The sequence below is a fragment of the Urocitellus parryii genome, chromosome 7, assembly GCF_045843805.1.
Source record: "Urocitellus parryii isolate mUroPar1 chromosome 7, mUroPar1.hap1, whole genome shotgun sequence".
Lineage (NCBI taxonomy): Eukaryota > Metazoa > Chordata > Mammalia > Rodentia > Sciuridae > Urocitellus > Urocitellus parryii.
In genome coordinates this window covers 168,047,326-168,067,267 of record NC_135537.1, presented here as the reverse complement: position 1 = coordinate 168,067,267, position 19,942 = coordinate 168,047,326, and the positions used below count along the sequence as shown (strand labels likewise).

Genomic DNA, 19,942 nt, shown 5'->3' with positions numbered 1-19,942 from the left:
GGTCCTAGTCTCATTCTCCAGCTCTGGGTCCAAATAAAACTATTTCTGCTGGGAAAGAAAAAATATTGAAATGAGAAAAAAAATAATAAAAAATAAAATTATTATTTAGTGTCCTGTATTTATCAGATTCAACTCATTTCAAAGAGGGACCTGGGAGAAAAGAAAGTGACCAGCTTTTATTTATTTATTTATTTATTTGCATCACTGGAGATCAAGTGTAGGGCCTCTGCTAGGTAAGGGCTCTCCCACGGAACTACACCCATCCTGGCTGTGATAAGGTTGTTTTGTTTTGTTTTTGTTTTTTGGCAGTCCTGGTAGTTAAAACTGTACCACTGAGCAATATCCCTAGCCCTTTTTAAATTTTGAGACAGGGTCTCATTAGGGTGTTCAGACTGGTCTCAAACTTGTGATCCTCCAGCCTCAGCCTCCTAAGTAGGTGGGATTTTAGGTGTACACTGCCACACCTGGCAATATTGATTTCTTCTGATGTTTTCTTTTTATCATCTACTTGAACTTCTAAAGACTCTTAGATTATTTTATAAACTATTATTTTTTTATTATTTTTTTAGTTGTAGATGGACACAATAGCTTTATTTATTTATTTATTTATTTTTGTGGTGCTGAGGATCAAACAGTGCCTCACAAGTACAAGGTAAGTGCTCTACAGCTGAACTACAACCCCAACCCCTAAATATAAACATATTTCTGTCAGATGATGTAAAAAGATGCAGCAGACGCAGAGATATAATATTCTTAAGAATTCAGAGGAAAGTGTAATGCCAGGCAGTATAAATTTTTTTTTTGTACTGGTATTGAACCCAGGGTCACTTAACCAAACCTTTTATTTTTATTTTTTATTTTATTTTGGGACAGGGTCTTTGTAAGTTGATTGAGGCCTTGCTAAATTTTGAACTTGTGATCCTCCTGTCTCAGCTTCTTGAGCTACTGGGATTACAAATTTTTGCTTCTCTTATTTTTAGTCATTGGTGGATGTTTATTGAAATTTGTTAATAGCTGACTCAGAAAAACCTATTTTATCAGATCTCATTTTACTGGTTATATTTGTAGTGTGTACTCTTTTCTCTATATTTTGACTTGCTTAGGAGTTAATTCTTCTTTATGATCTTTTTATTTATTTATTTTTGGTACCAGGGATTGAACCCAGGGATGCTTAACCACTGAGCCACATCCTGATGCCCTTTTTTAATATTTTTTATTTAGAAACAGGGCTTCACCAAGTTGCTGAGGCTGGCTTTGAACTCATGATCCCCCTGTCTCAGCCTTCCAAGTCACTGGGATTACAGGCTGCGCCATCATGCCAGGCATGATGTTTTACACTTATTCTTTAAATTGGCACTCAAAATACCTTAATGAATAACTTATAACTCCTTGATCCCTCTATGACATTCTATGTCCTAACAGAAAATAGATTTTCATCTAGGAAAGTAGGAAGGATAACTGTTTCTCCAGTCTAAAAGAATATTTGGCCCAGTACAGTGGCATATACCTATAATCCCAGTGGCTCAGGAGGCTGACACAGGAGGACAGCAAGTTCAAAGCCAGCCTTAGCAATTTAGCAAGGCTCTAAGAAACTCAATGAGACCCTGTCTCTAAATAAAATACAAAAAAGGGCTGGGGATGTGGCTCAGTGGTTAAGTGTCCCTGAGTTAAATCCCCTGAACCTCCCCCACCCCCCAAAATTGTCTTTTTCTTCTCATAAAAAAAAAAATCTTTCTCAATCAAGCATGGTAATCCTAGCAACTGGGAGGGTCTGAGGCAGAAAGATCACAAGTTCAAGTTCAAGGTCAGCCTTGGCAACTTCATGAAGCCCTATTTCACTATTCAGAAAAAAAAAAAAAGGACTGGGGATGTATCTCAGTGGTAAAGTACCCCTGGGTTCACACCCCAGTAACACCCCATCTCACACTCCCTCCATATATACATACATACACATAATCTTTCGGTTGTCAGGCACAGTGATGCATACCTGTAATCCTAATTTCTCAGGAGGCTAATAGAATAGGATCATAAGTTTGAGGCTACTGGGTAACTTAATGAGATTTAAGGGGTTGAGGATGTAGCTCAGTAGTAGAATGCTTGCTTAACATTCAATCCCCAATATCTCAAAAAGAGAACAAAATAATCTCTGTCTTTAATTCAGAAATTTTGCTTTATACCTAAATTTGCCACAGAACAGATACTTGAAGAGCATTCTAACTTGTCTAGTCATAGCCTCTATGGGTATTTAATATAGTTATCACTTAATAATATATCACATATTAATACTTTAATTACCTACCTCTTGCTGTGGAACCCAGGTACTTTTAAAGGATTCAGCTTAAGTTTTGGATTAACTTCTGAAACTGCCATTTGGCCAGTGACTCCGTCTGGAATTCAGAAGATATAATTAGGAATCAACTCACATATTATATATATTCTATTGCAACTTTCCTAGCTCAAGGCCTGGCATTTGAAAAATCTAGAGCTTTAAGGAATGGTACTAGAGTTATGTGCAAAGTTGAGGGGATGTGGAAGGGTCCCTTTGATGTCACTAGATTTCTAAGCAAAACTTCTTGCCATTGCTTCCCCTTTCAAATACTATCATTCTGATGCTGTGTAAAAATAAATGCTGGGCTGGGGTTGTGGCTTAGTGGTAGAGTGCTTGCCTAGCATGTTTGAGGCACTGGGTTCGACTCTCGGCACCACATAAAAAAAATAAATAAAATATATTGTGTCCACTACAACCAAAAATATTTTTAAAAAAATGTTACCAGGTGCAGTGGTGAACATCTGTAATCCAACTGACTCAGGAGGCTGAGGCAGAAGGATTGCATGCTCAAGGCTAACTCAGCAAGTTAGTGAGGCCCTAAGCAACTCAGTGAGACCTGTCATAAAATAAAAAATAAACAAAAAATGGTCTGGGGATGTCTTTCAGTGGTAAAAGCCCTCTGGGTTCGATTCCCAGTTCCAAACAAACAAACATTAAGAGAAATAAACCAGCTACATAAAGACAAATACTGTTATGTTCTTAATTATATGTGGAATCTAACATAGTTATATGAAAGCAGAGAGTATAATGCTGGGAGAAGGGGGCTATGAGATATTGGTCAAGAGGTACAAAGTTTCTTACACAAAATGAGTACTGATGCTGTAACATGGTGACTATAGGTAATAACACTGTACTGTATACTTGAAATTTGCTAAGAAAGTACATCCTAAATGTTCTTACTCTTCTGCCAACAGTAACGTAAGGCATTGGATATATTAATGCTGGATGGTAAAACTATTTCACAATGTGGATATATCTATATCTATATCTATCTATCTATCTATCTATCTATCATCTCAAACCATCAAGTTGTACATAGTAAATAATAAAAATGGGGTCACACTGATGCAGATAAAGTATCTTAGAACTATGTGGAAGAAGTTATTTAAAGACAAAATTTATTTATGCAACAAAAACATTTCATGCATAATTGACAAAGAATAAAATATTTACACCATTTCTAAAATATTTGCCTACTTATTTCTGTTTTTAGATATCTGTCTGGTAGTAAGTAGATTTTCCCAGGGTTTTTTACTGGAACACATATCACTGCCCTGTCGGTTCTTTTGAACTCACTGGTCTTTCTTAAAAGTAGGAGCAGGTAAGGAATACAGTGCTGTTTGCTACCTTAGATCCTCTTGTATGGCCTCTTCACTGCTATGGCCTCCCTAGTCCTCCCTTTCCATTTCTGCATAATTTGAGACACAGGGCCTGTGGTCCAGGAGCTAGGGGTAGGGCTTTTCCCTTTATTATTTTTATTGCTCCAATAGAGTGTATCAAGTGGTTCATTGACAAGTAAACTGGGTTCCTAACTTAGGAATAACAAACAATAATACTAATTTTAAACTATGAAAAGGTTTCTGAATGTTGGGTTAGAATTGATTTTTCCCAGGTCTTCACCTCAGAACCTGGAAAGCAGTTGTTTCTACACCACTCAATTACATATGTTCAGAATCTAGGAACCTACCACAGAGCTGGAACGCTGGAGATGCTCAACAATTTAGGCACTTGAAAGGTGCTGTGAAATCATCCTCATGGCTCAAAATAATCATTACTTAAAAAAAGAATCTTCAATCTCTTATAGAGATAATAGCTGTTTTTTTTTAAAAAAGGACTCAGCCTAGAATCATAAAAATCCTGATATCTACTACTTTTAAGCTGGGCTACTAACTACTTTGGGACTTCAATCAGATGAAGAATCCAATAAAGGGTTTGTTCCATCATACAACTGTGACCTCATTCAATGCTCAGTCTCAGGCCCAGGGGGAGAATGAGCCACCAATTTCTTTCAGTGTTAGAGTGTTAACAGAGAGTTAGTGTTTTCAGTGTGGTTCATTCAGCACACCCTTGGGGTGTGTGACAGTGTGAGCTACAGAATCAGAACATTTTGACATTGTTGAGATTTCAGGGAAGGGGAAGTTTTTTTAGTTTTAAATACTGTATTAATATATTTTCATTAGTTGAAAGTTGTTCGAGTAAAACATTTTTTTTCCAGGTACCTTGACTGAATGGTGATTAAAAACCATTTAATTGTTTAAGCCTAGAAAGAGGGGGGAAAATCAAACCCTCATAGACTGTGGTTTTTAATATTAGTAGGAAAAATGACTTAACAAGAGTAATTGAAGCAAAGATTGTGTTAAGCAGAAATCTTGATATTCATTATCTGACTGGTCTTGTGGCATTGCAAATTGTCCAGCACAAGAGTAGGAGTGTCTTTAGTCTGTTATGGCTAAACAAAGCCAATGGCACCCAAGGTTTAGCTAGTGATAGAGTGGGGCTTTCAAAAGTGCCCCAGGCTTCACTGCCACTAAGCCTCTCATTCTGGTCAGGAACACAAAAGGAAAGAATGAGAAGGTTTAATTTATAAATTAATTCAACAAATATTTTTATTAAGGGCTCACTATGTTAAAGGCTACCAAGATTTAAAATAGGGATAATGACAGTTCCTATCTGATTCGGTTGGTGAGAAGTAAAATTTTATATTTGTTTTTAGAGATAGGGATCACCATAATTCCCAGACGGCCTCAAATTCCTGGGCTGAAGTGATCCTCCTGCCTCAGCCTTCTAAGTACCTAGTATTATAGGCGAGTGTTACTGCACTCAGCTAGAAGTAAAATTTTAAAATTATGATTTACCTTTAACTGTGGTAGAATACATATCACATAGAATTTACCATCTTACCAATTTTTAAGTGTATGACTTACTATCATTAAGTATATTCACTTTGTTGCGCAACCAATGTATGGAATGTTTTCATCTTGAAAAACTGCAAGTTTATATTCATTAAATAACATCTCCCCATTTCCCACTTCTACCAACCCCTGGCAATTATCATACCTACTCTAGATATCTCATATAAGTGGAATCATATGATATTAGTCTTTTTTTATATATACTGGGGTTAAACTAGGGGTACTTAAACCACTGAGCCACATCCCAGCCTTTTTTACTTTTTTATTTTGAGACACAGTAAGAATAAGTTTCTGAGGCTGGTCTTAAACTTACTTTTCTTTCTTTTCTTTTTTAGTTTTGAGTACTTTTTTTATTTAAAATTGTTTTTATTAGAACTTTATAGTTATTCATAGTAATTGGGTTCATCCCGACAAACTCACACATGCATGGGATTCAATTTCTTTCATTATCCTGCCTTTTCCCTTCTGTCCTCCTCCCCGTCCCATTTTTCTTCCTCTGCTCTACTGGACTTCCTACTCATCTATTTATTTATATTTGATTGGTTCTTTCTACCTTTGCATAAAAATGAAGTTCCTTGTCATATATTTACTTATGCATATAACATGATTTTTAAAAAATTCATTCTGCCATTATCTCTCCTTACCCATCCCTCCATTCTGTCTCTCAATTTCCTTCTTTCACGTTACTGATCTTCCCTTTATCTTTATGTTACCTTATCCTTCTCTTCCCTTTTCCTTTATTTTATTCTAGCTTGTGCATATGAGAGAAAACATTTGAGCTTTGAGTTTCTGAATTTGGTTTATTTTACTTAGCATGCATGAGATTCTCCATTTTCATCCAATTACCAGAAAATGCCATAATTTCAAACTTTTGTGTATATATTTCCAAAAATTCAATATACATATATACATATGTATGTATATATACTTATGTATATAGTATACAATAATTTCTTAATCTATTCATCTACTGACAGGTATCTGGGTTGATTCCATAATTTAGCTGTTGTGAATTATGGTTCTATAAACCCTGATGTGGCCATCCCCAGCCCTTTTTAAACTTATTTTGAGACAGGAGCTCACAAAGTTTCCCAGGCTGGCATTGAACTTGTGATCCTCCTTTATCAGTATCCTGGAGTTACTGGGTTATAGGTGTGTGCAACTACATCTTGCTTATTTCTGGAATTTTCCATTTAATACTTTGGACTACAATTGACTATAGGCAACTGGAGCTACAGAAAATACAACTGTGGAAAAGGGGAAATATCTGTATTTGTCTCTTTATTGTTGAGTTATAAGGATCTTTATATATTTTAGATACTAAGTCCTTGTCAGTATATAATTTCCAACTATTTTTTTCCCATTCTGTACGCTGTATTTTCATTTTGATAGTTTCCTTTCAGCTGCAAGTTAATCCTAGAATTTTATTTTATTTTTTAAGAATTTAATATTTATTACAATGTTTACACAGTAAAAACAAAATAATGCTAGTAAGTTACTATTTTCTAAAAACACTGCAAAATGGTAAGGATAAAACAGTAAGAATGACATTATGAATTTAATACTCAAAATTTAAAATATAGTCATCTGTCTTTTAAACAGATTTAAACTGATTTCTACATGAACAAAAACATTTAAAATATAGAAATAATCTTTCTTAATAATGTACTAGATACTATCTAAAGACTCAACTTTATTGCACATTTTGGTTTAAGCTTATTTGATCATGTACCATGCAGAAAAATAAATTATGAGATAAAGAAAAGTAGGAAGGATGTTACTTTGTATTACAAAATTAGATGAGGGATGATACACTTCACAGTTTAATCTTCAGAAAATTTTATTTAATTATTGCATAAAACCACTGTGTGGAGAGCCACAATGAATGACCACACCCTTCCAGTCCTGATGCCTCAGATTCTGACCAACCACTGCATTCTCTGTGATAGTAAGGGTTCTTCTTTGTGGGATGTGCCCCTAGGGTTGAGTTACACTCACCTATCCCTTGTAGTCCTGCCCCTTCTGCCCTTTTTTTGGATAGAACTTTCTAAGAACAGAGTCCCCCCAATAAAAGCTCACTTCCAAACGTGCTCCTTCTCCCTCTTTAGCCTCTCTTAACTTTCTCTTGCTCTCCCTTTTAGGGAGCCTGAGGCGGAGAGCAGGGAAGCTGTCCTGAAGCTTGTGTAAAGGGAAATTGTGTCTGTGTTTTATTTGGTGTCCCTGCAAATTCACACGAGTGATCTTAAGTTCAGTTGCCTGTGCTGGTCAGGGGCGGCACCACTGGTTAAAGTCATTTATTACACATTCAAACTAAGAGATATTAAATGTAGTAAAATAGCCCTGTTCTTATATAAACTTCTCTTTTCACTGATACCAATTATTACTCTCTTTAGCCACCTAAAAAGGTATTCTTCGTATAATTTTTAAAAAACATTAAATGACAAAATCCTAGTGTGTATGAATTTTTGGTTATGTCAAGATATCCACATAATAGGCACATAATCAAAATTTTATCATTTTAAATGTGAAAAAAGCAGGAGGATCTGGGGTTAGATATAACTTATAAGCCAGTTTCTCAATAGAGCTAACAAACTTCTGTTTTACTTCTTGAATGTATTCAGTCAAACACTATGTTAGTTGTATTGAATGTAAACATTCTCATTTATTTGTACAGATTACTGAGATAATCCAGAAACTATTGTTATTACAGTAGCCTCACAATTTAATATCTCTGCAAATATGCTTTGGAAAAATTTGAAAAATCAAACAAAAATTTAAGTGTAGACTCAGCCAGGCTCATGCCTGTAGTCCCAGAAACCCAGGAGGCTGACACAGGAGGACTGCAAGGCCAGCCTCAGTGACTTAGTGACACTCTGCCTCAAAATAAAAAATAAAAAGGGGTGGGAATGCAGCTCAGTGTACGGCACCACAGGGTTCAATCCCCAGTACCCCTCTAGTCCTAGAATTTTTTAAAGCTAAAAGAGAAGTAATAGATTATCAGCCACATTCATCCTTTTCATTTTATTGCTAAAGAGACTAAAGTTTTGTTTCTTTAATGGCAGAACCAGGAACACCTACTTTGTAAACCGCACTGTGATTAGAAGCTAAAAAAAAGTAGCAAGTGAAGCCACTAGAAAACAATATAAGAAACCTAATAATCAATATGATGCTGTGTCGTATGGCAAAAGGCAAAAGGAACTTAGAAAAACTTTTGAGAACTAACCGTGTCCAATCACCTATGGATTAGTAGACAGAGGGTAGAAACCAACAAAACCATTAGGGAAAACAACTGTGGGATTAAAAGCTATAAGTCAAAGTACTAACCCCTGTCTTCATAACGCCTTCACATCAGGTTTCACACTCACCTTTAATAGAACTGGGAGCTTTTATCAGCTTCTGTAGAGACACTGTTCTTTTTGCTTAAAGACAAGATTAAGAGTCAAGATGGGGGGGCGGGGCTGGGGTTGTGGCTCAGCAGTAGAGCGCTCGCCTAGCACGTGCAAGGCCCTGGGTTTGATCCTCAGCACCACATAAAAATAAATAAGTGAAATAAAGGTATTGTGTCTAACTACAACCAAAAAAAAATTAAAAAAAGAGTCAAGATCATATAAATTTCTGAAGTTACACAAAGTGAAATAGGAGGAGTATAGTTTATCTTATTTTCTCCCCAGAGAGTGGGAAACTGAAGAAAATGTTGAAGTTATCTTAATTCATATTTCTTCTTTTGCCTCCTTAATGTATTAAACTCCAAAAGCAAAAAAATTAAAAGCACTAGAATCAGAATTGAAATCAAGACTATTCATTTATCATTTATTCATTTTTTGCCCTTCAAAATGTTAGGTAGTTTTTTAAAACATGATGAGATTAACTCTTAGGAGAAAGATGATGGACATAACAGCCTGGTTTCTTATATCTGATTTGGTTTGGTCTAGCCAGAGAAGCCAACTCTGTACTATTTTAAAAACAAGAAAAATTTGTGGCAGGTTATGAAAGCATGAAAAATGTTTAGTGATACCTTTAGGTTATGGAGGCTATACAAGGTAATATATCACGCAGAAAGTAGTACACATAAAGTAGAAATATCCTCTTTATTGAGGGAAGGTTAATTCAAATATGAGCACATATAGTTTGTAGAATTAAGAAAAACCTATCAAATGCCTTTTATATCCCTTCGTCTGATCTCTCCTCCCACACATTTTCTTCTCCCTATTGTTTGATTCTTCTCCCTTCCTAGAGAGTAGTTTGCTAGAGGTACCCTATGTCATTCTTAGACACTGCATGTAGCAGCATTCTGGTTGAGAATGTGACATAGATAATTTCTTTTTCAGACAAGAATCAGACTTTATTTTTTACACTTATTTTTTTCTAAATGTATATATTAGACTTTCTCTATGTCTCTTATAAGTGTAGTTTTGTAAATTCTCAAGTAGAACTTTGTAATCCATGTACCTCTGAAGTCTGGGAGGAGTTCTGAATGTTCAGTATCAAAAGACAGAAATATTAGCAGGTCTTGAGGTTGTACATATGTTGATATAGGTATTTCTGTTATCATTCTCAGGTAACTGAAATCTATACTCTTTTTTTTTCTTAGAAATACAAATGATACATTAGAAATTGGGGAAAAAGTTACATAAGTGTGAAAAAATCATTGTACTTATGTCTAGTCCAAGTATCTGGGATTACAGGTTTGTGCTACTATGCCCAACTTGTGTGTCTTTCTGAATAATATTTTTTTTTGAACTTGAAAAATATAAGTATGGGTACCCAGAATTAAAGTTTGTATTTTCTTATTAAAATTCATTTTATGTATACTCACATAAAGTTCCTTAAATCAATCTTAAATTCTTTTTTGAAACACAATGAGACTTTTGGAGACATATCACAATTTTTTTTTTGGTCATACTTGTTGGGAAATGTAGGCATAGAGAGCAAAAAAAATTACTTAAGAATAAAGCACAGGTTGAGGTTCTGTGTCTATGAGAAGAGGGCCAAAGACAAGCTTTACTTTGCCTCCTCTGACCAATTTCGTAGCATAATGTTCAAAACTTGCATTCATTCTTTTCTATACAAGCACAGAACATAAACACATAAGGGAAGTGTATAAGGGAAAGTTTATGGTGATAAAATTATGGATTATCATTGGAGGGTAGAATTATTAAAATTTTCCTTTTTCATTCATTCTCTAAATAAAGGGTCTTGCAACTGCTTTGACAAACATTTGGTGCAAGTGATGCATGCAACTTTTGAGATTATATTATGAAAAGGTTTTTAACCTCTCTTTGTTAGAATGCTTGAACTTGGAACTATGATGTGAGGAAGCCTAAACTAGCCCAAGCAGTGAACCCACACAGAAAGCCCTCCTCAAGGCTTTTTAGAAATGAGTGAATGTTCCTTCAGGATTATAAACCCCAATATCAAACACCATTTGAATTTTCTAGCAAAGCCTTCAAATATATGGATCAGATATTAACCATTCCCATGTCTATGTTAGGTCTAAATTCCGGACCTATAGAATCTGTAATCATAATAAATAGTTGCTTTATGACACTAAATTTTATAGTATTATGCAGTATTAGAAAATTGAGAGAAAGGATTTATACAAAAGAGTGCAAATTATGATTACATGTATAAATCTTGGTATGAGTAGAACTAATCTGTGGGACAAATCAGAATACTGATTGCTTGTTGGGTGAGAGGGATTTGATCAGGCATAAAGGAATTTTTTTGGAGTGGTGGAGATATGTCATGCAAACAGGAAAGCTAATAACACTGGTAATATTGGACAAAGTAGTGTTTGAGTTAAGAAGTATTACTAGAAGTACACAAGGGTATTTCTTAATGATAAATGGATCAATTAAAAAGGAAATATAAAAATCAATTTCATATGTATTAAAATAGCTTAAACACACATAAAGGAGTATCTGCATTTAACCCATTATCTTTACAAGTTTCCATTCCATTTTTAACTTCTTTTTGAAGTGGCTGAAGGAGCATTATCGTTATCTTTCTCAGATAATTTTGGGTCTTATACCAATTATTATATACCACTCGCATTTTTTTTCTATTTCTCTGATTTATTGTATCCTTTCAGAGCCTTCTCCCAAACTCATAACTTTGCCAACTAAAATTTCCTCTTTCTGGTTATTATTTGGTCTACTAGTGGCTCTGGTAATGTTTCATTGATTCTTAGTAATTGTTAAACAAATATCTTACTTAATGTGTTATTAAGAATAGTTATAAACTAGAGCAAGATTTAGGTGCTATTAATAAAGTGAAGACATTTTTGCTAAGAGTTTTAGAAACTCTATAATTCTGTCTACAATAAATCACTCCTTACCCCTAAATTTCAAGAAAAGTATGATCCCAGGAAATAATTGGCAACTTTTAAAAACCCAAATTTCATCTGTATTTTTTTCATAAGCCAATACGGCTTGAAAACACTCAGGTAGAAGTAGACTACAGGTATAGTTTATTTCATTGCTCTCAAACCTAAAACTGGGTCCAGATTTTACCACCATGCTTAAAAAAGGTTGATAAAAAGTATATATGCCAACATCAGGGGAAATGAAAAAGGACAGGAGATGGTCTAAGTTGTCTGCCATAAACTTCTTCAAAGGACCCATATGAGAGTGAAAAATAGATACTCATTAACTTAGATGACTTTTCAGGTTGAGCATGTCTATTCTAGTCATACTAAGATGAAAACAACATGAAAGATGAAAGTAAATGCTTTTAAAAATAAATACTGATGTAACGTATTAGTGAATGCAGTCAAAGATGTGGCCAGGAATTTAAGCAATACTTATCACTTACCTCTATCCTATAGAGAAAATTAGAAAAGTTTGAAAACACACACACACACACACACACACACACACACACCTGAGAGAGAGTGAGAGAGCTAAATGGATATGAAGGCCAGGAAGAGATAGAATATATTATTCCTTTGGACCTGAATTTTTCCTTTAAGGTTTTTAGAATGTCTCCTTAATGTTAAATAAGAATTTAATTAAATTTAAATTTAATAATTATTATAAAATACACTTATAAGAATAGTTTTTTTGAGGGGTCTGTAATATCTAAAATTCTTACCATCTACTGTCAGGTTTTGTGTTAGATCTTTAAGCTCCTTTTCAGTGAGGTTCATGCCCATATTTTGCAAAACTGTATCCACTTTACCAGTATCAATTTTCCCTCCTTATGAAAAGAGAGAAATATAAGAAAAAGACAAGAATCAATAACAAAGTTAGAACTAGATAGAGCTTGTTGTTTTAATCTTTATAAGCATATCTAGTAGAATTGCAGCAAGGTGACAATAAACTCAACGTTTCCAACTGTCTTGTTTCATGGTGTTTATTTTTACAATTAACTCCTAGTTATGTTAAAGGATGTTGGATTGCCATTCCCATTAAAAAACACGCTACTTAAGTTAAAAACTAAGTTAATTCAGATAAAGTTATTAAGAGTAGTACAAGTAGTGTGTGATTTGGCAGATATGATTGTGGTGTGGGATGATAAAGGAGTGGGAGCCCAGCTTAGTCAGGACTCTCTTTTTGGCATGCTTCCTGTCTGTCTCATTCATAGGTCCCTCCATTCCCTTGGAGTCTTTTTAGTTTTGGCCCAAATGTTGGATCAGTAGTGTGCTGCTGAATAAATCAATACAAGATGTTCTAATCTTCCCTTTACTTTTTGCTGTACAATCTGGGCTCTGATGATTTCTTCTGAAAATTCTGGGATGTACCAAGAAAGCATGGGCATTCTTTTCAAGTTACATCATATTAAGAAGCAATATCCTGAAGTACAGATTAATGTATAAAAGAAACAAAAATAATAATCTAAGTGTGAGGTGGCAGGATTCACACTTTAATTATAGTATAAATGACAAACATGATGATCCCAGACTAATCTCCACTTTGTTTCTCCCTCACCTTTAAGAAACTTTATACCGTTCAGCAACCTGTTCCGATAGACTTTTCCATCTGTAAGAAAAAGTATTACTCAGATCACAGAAGAGCAGTGCAAAGTTTCATAGACATACAAAACTAGTAATTTCAGAAAGATGTACTTTGTGAATTGCCTTAGAAATTTTCAGATTTACTGACAAATCATGAAATTATATGGAGTTTGGGGAAGTTAACTTCAGTAATATAGTTAAAATGGACACTCTTAACATGCTGCCATGTACTTTTCATTTTCTTTTGTAATATTTTCATTGTTCCCTATTAAATCACTCTCTCATAAATTTTATATCTTTCAGTAGAATCAAAAGTAATAAAAAGACATAACTAAGCCTTGATGAAATAATGATGACATAACTGTTGATTTTCAAACTAAAATTTAAATAGCACAATGATCTTTTAAAGATAGGTTAAATATCCCTTTATCCAAAATGTCTGGGAATAAAAGTATTTTGGATTCTGGATTTTTTTTTTTGGATTTTGGAATATTTGCATATACATAATGAGTTACCTTGAGGATTACACCCAAGTCTAAACACAAAATTCATTTGTTTCATATGCACCTTATACACATAGGCTGAAGGTAATTTTATACAGTATTTTTAGTTGCCTAAATTTTGACTGAAACTTATCACAAGAAGTCAGGTGTGAATTTTTGCACTTGTGCCATGATGTTGTTACTTAAAAAATTTTGGATTTTGGAGCATTTTGGTGTTTGGATTAGGGGGGCTTTGACCTGTACTAAAATCATTTAAAATTATGTAATGCAAGTCATAGATTATTTTGGCAATCAGATAAAGCTAATTTAGAACTTTTTATATTTTTATTATAAACAATCCTTAAAGATCACATTTTTACTTGAAATCCTTACCATTAACTAGAAGATTATTCACCAGTTCTGAGAGTTCTGCATCTGTGAGCTCTATTCCCATGTTTCCTAGAACTGTTTCCACATCATCGATATAAATTTCCTCTCCTTCCAATAGAAAAGGGTAACACATGAGATTTTAAAATAACTACCTAATTATTCTAAATAATAATTAAATCTTCTAGTACTGTTTAACTATTGGCCTCAACTATCCATTCACAATACATCTAATGAGTCTTGTCTATAGTTTTGGCAGAAAATTATTATTTTAAAAAATAATAGAAAGAACACCTGACAGTACATGGCAATAGATTCTCATAATTTTCTATTGTGAGAGATTACCCATGGGAAATAAAACTTTAGCCATTATTTGTTGCATTAACATGTGTTTTTTTTACTAAAATGTCTTTGGAAAATTTGGAAAGTACTATAGGGCTTTTAAAAAAAGGTGATGCTATGTTTTATTGCTAAAACATTATGATAAGCCAAAGTGAATGTCTAGAAAATTGAAACTATAGTCATTTTATTTAAAAATAGCACAATTCAAAAAGGAATTGAAAAACAGGAAAAAATGTAAAATATGTGAAAAGAATGAGAATCATATTTAAAATATGAGAATTTGATAACATTTATTTATACTTACAAATAATATGCTTATTTTATATGTGATCTTCAAATTGCCAATTTAATGTGTAAAAAGTATTCTTTTAAGTGTTTATACATAGGATTTTTTCAATATTCATGTCTGAAGATAATTATGAGGCTGAATAAGAATGAACTTGGATTTTTCACTTAAAAAAAAGCTTTAACAGAAAAATTTAAAGGAACTCTGGTATTCTCAGTCTGTTAAGATATAGAATTATTTCTTGTTCTTCTCAAATGAAGTATTTTATAGTTTGAGCATCCTTTAAAATACATATTATTCTTTCACTCAAGCATTATTTTTTTCCTTCAAATTTTAAAAGGCCCAACCTTGTCTTAAAATTAATGGGTCTTTGTCCTTTTTATATAAAGCCACATATATTTTTACTACTTATTTTCTTAAAAGATGTTTAATTCAAGAAAAATAAAAGCAGTTGATAGAAAAAAAACAGAATCATATATATTTGGTAACTCCTTCCTTACCTAAAGTAGCTTCTACTTTATCCAACAGTTTTTTCAGAGTAACTTTCTCATAACCTGCAAAGTTTATTCAGAAGAAAATAATAATATAGATTCAGAAAAAGACACATAGGAGATCTATTTTTTTTTAGAGAGGAGAGAGAGAGAGAGAGAGAGAGAGAGAGAGAGAGAGAGAGAGAGAGAGAGAGAGAATTTTTAAATATTTATTTCTTAGTTCTCGGCGGACACAACATGTTTGTTGGTATGTGGTGCAGAGGATCGAACCTGGGCCGCACGCATGCCAGGAGAGCGCGCTACGGCTTGAGCCACATCCCCAGCCCCAGGAGATCTATTTTTATATAAGATTTATTGTTAACCAGATGACCAATCAAAAAAATTCCAGTTGAAATGAAGATCAAGATTTAATAGTAAACAATGACTAAAGAGTTCTTTAAAAGTGTGACAAGAATAAAATGCAAATCATCTAAATAACTATTATTTTTTAAAGTTAACTTCATGTTATATTTATTTATTTATTTATATTGGTTCTTTTTAGTTGCCAGAAAATGGTTGGATCTGGAGACTACCATGCTAAATGAAATAAGCCAGTCCCAAAAAGCCAAAGGTTGAATGTTTTTGCTGATACGTGGAAAATAAGCTTAATTTTCTCTTATTTTCAAGAAAATTCAGATTATAATTATGTGTACTCCATAATTCTTAGTATAAAAATGAATAAATGATGACTTTTAAAACTGTGTTGGTGTATGATATTCTCATTTTATTATTGTATAGCACAGAATCTTTTGAAACTTTAAACAAAACACACACAAAAAATGAATGAGTTTCCCCCCAGAGTTTCTGTAAGTCTTTTGAGGTCCCAAACTGTGCTATTTTGAATAGCCTATCATGTCATTATTCATATAGATTTTTTTCTCCAATTATTACCTGTTCTATAATGTCCATATTTTTGGTGCCTAACTTGAATAGTCCTCCAACATTGCTTTCACTTACTTCTTGAAATTATGCATCTTCCTCAATATCTATAAAGACTATAATTTTGTATTACCATGTATTGGTCAGAGATTAGTGTTAAGCAATGTGGAATGTTTGATAGGAACTAATTACTTAAGTGATTGATTTAGTGATTCCTTGATTAAATGCTGGATAAGAACTCAGCTAAAGTTTAATCATTTCATCACATTGTCTGTATGCATTTTAAATTAAAAAAGAATCGAATTTCAAAAAGTTATAATTTAAAACATACTTTATATAATAAATTAAAAAACATAAGTATACAAAAAAAATAAATGTTCCTCTTTTTTTCCTCTTGTCATGTTAGATACAATATTCCAGTATTGCTAACAGTTTGGTAGATATTCTTCAGGACTTTTCATATGTTTATAAAAATATATTATATATCTTTTAAAAATTAATAATATTACACATATTGTTCTGTAACTTGTAACAGTGACAAATTTAAAAGAAAGTAAATTAAAGGAGAGAAAAAAGGAAAAATGAAAACAAGAAAGAGAGAATGACTGCATTACCTAGTATTAACTCTTCATATTCTCAAGAACAGAACAAAACCATAATAGATTTATCCAACTCTCAAGAAGGTTAAAAGCAGAGTTAGAATTAGATCTTGTATTCTCCCACCCATGAAAAAATTGGTTGGGATAGGGGGTTAAGTACTTGAATAGTAAAGAACACTGATCAATAATCTCCACAAATTCTTACTCTCATATTCTTTTCCTGGTCAAATTAAAACAAACAAATTTTCCTTTTTCTCTTCCTATCTTACTATTCCTTCTTTCCATCTGTATATCTTTTATTTCTGTTCATGTAAATGTTTTATTTTTCTGAGAAAGTTTAAAAATATAGGATAGTCAAAAACTTCCTTCTGAGAAAAAGTAAAGGTTATCACTAGGAAAAGTGCAATGGGCTACAAGAAGCAAATTAAGGTACTGTATTCTATTATTATAAATCTTAAGCCTTCTCATTGTGCTTCCTACTCACTTTTATTAGCTCTCACATCTTTCCACACTCTGTTTTTAAACACCTTTTCATGAGCTGCAAGTAAAGATTCAATTCAGACCTCTGGAAAATTGACATGGAGATTCACCAAAACATTACAAACTATATGACTGCAGCAAGATTTGCCTTAAAAATTAATGCATTTTATAGTCACACAATATTTATATATCTTAAATGGAAATATTTTCCATAGTGACAAATCTATACATTTTTTGGTACTAGAGACATTTATTAGTTTAATTCTTCCATGACCCAACACTAAAAATATACAAAAATATGTCTTTCTTTTTTTTTACCCTGTTGTTCTGTTTCTCTCTTTTTAGTTTTTTATTGCTCATATTAAAAATTTAATACCAATTGAAGGGAATAATTAACTAGATAACTACATGATGACATACTGATGACCCTCAAATGGTGTTTGAAGATGTAATGACAATTTATTTTCAAGTCAGAAGTGCCTTTCTATTAATTTCTGGAATTTTTTTAGATGAAAATGTACTATTAAAAGATTGAGAATTGTTCACAGCAACCCATTAAGTCAAGTTCCCTGGAAGGCAGATGACATTTCTGTGGCTTACTGTCTACAGGCAATGTTTTCAGCATTTGGGTTTGCTCTTCATGTGAAATCTCAATTCCCATGCCTTTTAGAATATTTTGTAAATCAGTAGAAGCAATCTTTTCTCCTTAAAAAAAGATGGAATACCCATAGGTAAAATATTAGGGAATAATCTAATTATTTCAAATGATCTAGAAGTATACTTATGCTGCTATAGCCTTTTCTTTAATAGAAAAATGAAGAGAAAAAGAATTTCTGATAAAATAGTCAAATGATAAGTTGAAAATAAAATTTGTCCCTTGATATTTGTAAATAAAATGTATTCCTAATACTAGAAATAACACCAGACAGTATAGAAGAAAATGTGGTCATATAATTATTCAGAGATTAGGGAGGTTAGTATAATAAAGTACACAATTAACAAAATGGGACATTTTCCTTAAAATTATATGACTAGCTATTGGCAATTCTACTTGGATTACTTTGATCCCTTTAATGCGTCACCATGTTTTAACTGGATCCATCTAGTTTTGGGGTCTAGTAAGTACTATTATAATACTAGTAAACGTTAGTGGCATCATTTTATTGAAAAAAATTATTGAAAAAAAATCAAAGAATGTAAGACATAGTCCTTTTCTGTAAATTAGTACAACTACTATGGATATCAGTATGGAGGCTCCTCAAAAGATTATGCATGGAACCACCATATGACCCAGCTATACCATTTCTTGGTATTTATCATGAAGAATTAAAATCATCTTAGTATAGTGATATTTGCGTACACATGTTTATAGCAGCACAATTCACAATAGCCAAACTTTGGAATCAGCCTAGGTGTCCATCAATGGATGAATAGATAAAGAAAATGTAGTGTATATACATAATGGAATTTTATTCAGCCATAAATGAAAATGAAATTATGTCATTTGCAGGAAAATGGATGGAAGTAGAGACCATCATGTTAAATAAAATAAGTTCAACTCAGAAAGTTAAGGGTCTGTGTATTTTCTCTCATATGTGAAAGCTAGAGAAGAAAAAGGAAAATAAAGTGGAGGGTGGTTATCTTAAAAATCAAAGGGAGATCAGTAGAGGAAAGGGACCAAGGTGGGAGGCAGGTAGAGAGGAGAAAAATGCTGGGAGTAATATTGGCTCAATTATGTTGTTATACTGTGTGCATGTATGAATACATAACAACAAATTCCATCAATATGTACAACTATAATACACCAATAAAAACATGGAAAAAAACACAAAAAAAGAAAACTATGAGATTATTTTCAGAAGTTCTTCAATAATAGGAGTTATTTTTTAAGCTTGAAACATTTGCTTTATGTCTTGGTTTATATATTTTTACCCACATACACAATAAGCAATCCAATGAGTATAAAAAAAGAAATTTCCTATTTAAAAAAAGAAATAATCCTTTTGCTTTACTTACAAAATCCAGATAGTGTTATATTAAACTGTTTCTCACTAGATACAAATATTTTATGAAAATGAATACTGAGAATATGTGAATTTATAATCAACTAATATGGGGAAATAATATTTAAAGTTTTAGCATAAATTACTACTTATTAGAAATCATTTATAACAAATTCTTACCAGTAAAAGCTTTCACTTCATCCTCCAAAGTTTTTAAATCCATTTTATTATTCGCTATAACACAAAAACATAACTCATAAAGTGATATAAAATAGAAGAGCACTCTTCTTCTCCCATCTACTCCTCTGATTACAATGCTGCAATAATACTTAATAAGTATACTAGATATTTTTGCTAAGAAATTCAAATAGACACTCATCAAATATTTACTCGGAATATGTTAAGAGCATAATATAATGAAAAACTTAAATATTGAAAACAAGACTTATTTCAAAAATGCATCTTTGACTTTACTTCATAAAATAGAAATCTTGTATCTGATAACAAAAAGATGAGATTCAAAAATGGATATTTTCTCTTTTTTGTTGTAATAAAGACTATTTTATTTTTAAAATTCTTATTTGTTCTTTTCAGTTATACATGACAATAGAATCCATTCTGATATATTTATACAAACATTGAATATATCTTAATTCAAAAGTGGATATTTTCTATGGCCAGATTTCATCCTCAAAATTTGGAAGACTCCTTTATTGATCATGCCACTAGGGCCCAGAATACTCCATTTCCAATTTGTCA

The 19,942-nt window shown here is 32.7% G+C and overlaps 1 protein-coding gene across 1 annotated transcript in view; it reads right to left on the bottom strand.

Moving 5' to 3' along the window:
- Positions 1 to 19,942, bottom strand: part of Efcab3 (EF-hand calcium binding domain 3) — a 60,349-nt gene that overhangs the window by 32,056 nt on the left and 8,351 nt on the right. Inside the window, exons 3-9 of the mRNA XM_077801287.1 lie at positions 19,364 to 19,417; positions 15,193 to 15,246; positions 14,071 to 14,175; positions 13,170 to 13,220; positions 12,334 to 12,438; positions 8,607 to 8,660; positions 2,300 to 2,387 (exon numbers count right to left, since the gene is read on the bottom strand). Of these exons, the coding sequence (XP_077657413.1) occupies positions 2,300 to 2,387; positions 8,607 to 8,660; positions 12,334 to 12,438; positions 13,170 to 13,220; positions 14,071 to 14,175; positions 15,193 to 15,246; positions 19,364 to 19,417 (511 nt within the window). The remainder of the gene's footprint in view (positions 1 to 2,299; positions 2,388 to 8,606; positions 8,661 to 12,333; positions 12,439 to 13,169; positions 13,221 to 14,070; positions 14,176 to 15,192; positions 15,247 to 19,363; positions 19,418 to 19,942) is intronic.